Source organism: Nematolebias whitei, chromosome 11 (assembly GCF_014905685.2).
Source record: "Nematolebias whitei isolate Nwh7 chromosome 11, NemWhi1, whole genome shotgun sequence".
Taxonomy (NCBI): domain Eukaryota; kingdom Metazoa; phylum Chordata; class Actinopteri; order Cyprinodontiformes; family Rivulidae; genus Nematolebias; species Nematolebias whitei.
Window position 1 is genome coordinate 48,908,959 of NC_056508.1, and position 1,506 is coordinate 48,910,464.

General features: G+C 49.7%; 1 protein-coding gene across 1 annotated transcript in view; it reads right to left on the reverse strand.

Moving 5' to 3' along the window:
- The window catches only part of LOC119417403 (transcription factor E3), a gene marked incomplete in the record, with an annotated part of 18,752 nt that overhangs the window by 16,050 nt on the left and 1,196 nt on the right, over positions 1-1,506 (reverse strand). The window contains 4 exon segments of the mRNA XM_037684605.1: positions 209-394; positions 532-700; positions 787-849; positions 1,337-1,435. Of these exon segments, the coding sequence (XP_037540533.1) occupies positions 209-394; positions 532-700; positions 787-849; positions 1,337-1,435 (517 nt within the window).

Here is a 1,506-nt window from a genome sequence, read left to right on the forward strand (position 1 = left end):
GAGGAACTGAGTCAGCAGACTGAGTCTGACAAATAGTTCTGTGCTGATCCGTGTGTTGAAACAGCAGCATGGTTCTGGAACCTTCTGCCCATTTAATATCAGACATGGTGTAAATTGGGTCTGACACAGATCCAGTACCAGGACTGTCCTTAAACAAGGTTCTTAAGAAATTACTAAGTTTGTTTGTTTACATATTATTGTGTATTACTTTGTTTTTGGAGTTGCTGTCCATTGGCTGTCTGAGGGTGGAGCCAAGCTTGGGGGCGTGGCTTGGCTTCACAGACGCAGATGGCTGCTGACTGGTTGTCCTGGTATTGGACAGGTACTGACGAACCTGCTGTCTCTGAGCCTGCTGGATGTGGTATTTGGTGGGGTTCTCAAGGTGAGTTTGCACCTGTTGGCCACACAGGGAAGGACATTCATTAGTGCAGGTGCTTTATGGGAAATGTAGGAACTAACCTCAGTAATAACAAGTGTGTAAGTGATTTCAGGTTGATGTTGCCTCCTGTGAGCTGCAGTTACTGCTCGCACCTTCAGAACCTCAACAGGAACCTCAGCAGGTTTGCAGGAGGAGGAGGAGGAGGACACTGACACACAGATGGGTGAAGAGGAGTCCAAGGAGGAGCGATGCTGCTGCTGTGCCTCCTTCTGCTCCTCCTCCAGAGCCTGCTGACGCATCAGATCCTGACGCAAAAGAACCCTGCAAGAGGACAGAGAAGGTTCAAGTGTGAGCATCCACACTCCTCTGCAGGACACAAACACAGAAGAAGCGTTACGGTTGTTTACCTGGATGACATGACTGACGGAAGTGAAGATGATGACGATGAAGAGGAAACCGCTGCCGATGAGCTGAAGGGAGGAACACGATGAGGTCATTGTTTTACATAACCTGAGCAGGAAAACACTGAAGGAGTGAGCAGCGATTAGTTTGGACCCAAACGCAGTGAGTGGTGGCGCAGAGGTTAGAGAAGGTGGGCCTGTGATCAGAAGATCACCGGTTCAACTCCCGGTACAGACAACATCAAAAATGTGGGTGGGATAGGTGAAACACCCACACCTGCTTCCACCTTCATTTGCCCCACTCCGGGCCCTTGAGCAAGGCCCTTAACCCCCACTCTGCTGCCCCAGGCGCCCTACATGGAGCTCCCTGATCCACACAGAGGCTGTGGTAGCTCGGTGTCTGTGGTTGAGTTAGGACGGACTTCCAGCGTAAAAATAATTTCCAAGTCTTTGTGAGACAGTTCGCTGTGACGACCCCTGAAGAAGGAGCAGCTGAAAGAAGAAGAAAAAAGTCTGGGCCCAAACGTGTTTCACCTGTAAGGTGCTGGTCCCTTACCTGATGCTGATTGGCTGACTCTTGATCTTGTAGAAAGTGTCGCTGTCTGTAGGAATCAAACAGTCGACATCAATATCAGCGACAATTCCAGACTCCACCCTGAGACGCAGAGAAACGGATTCAACCAATCAGGAGCCTGCACCACAAACCAGCCAATGAAAAAACATTTA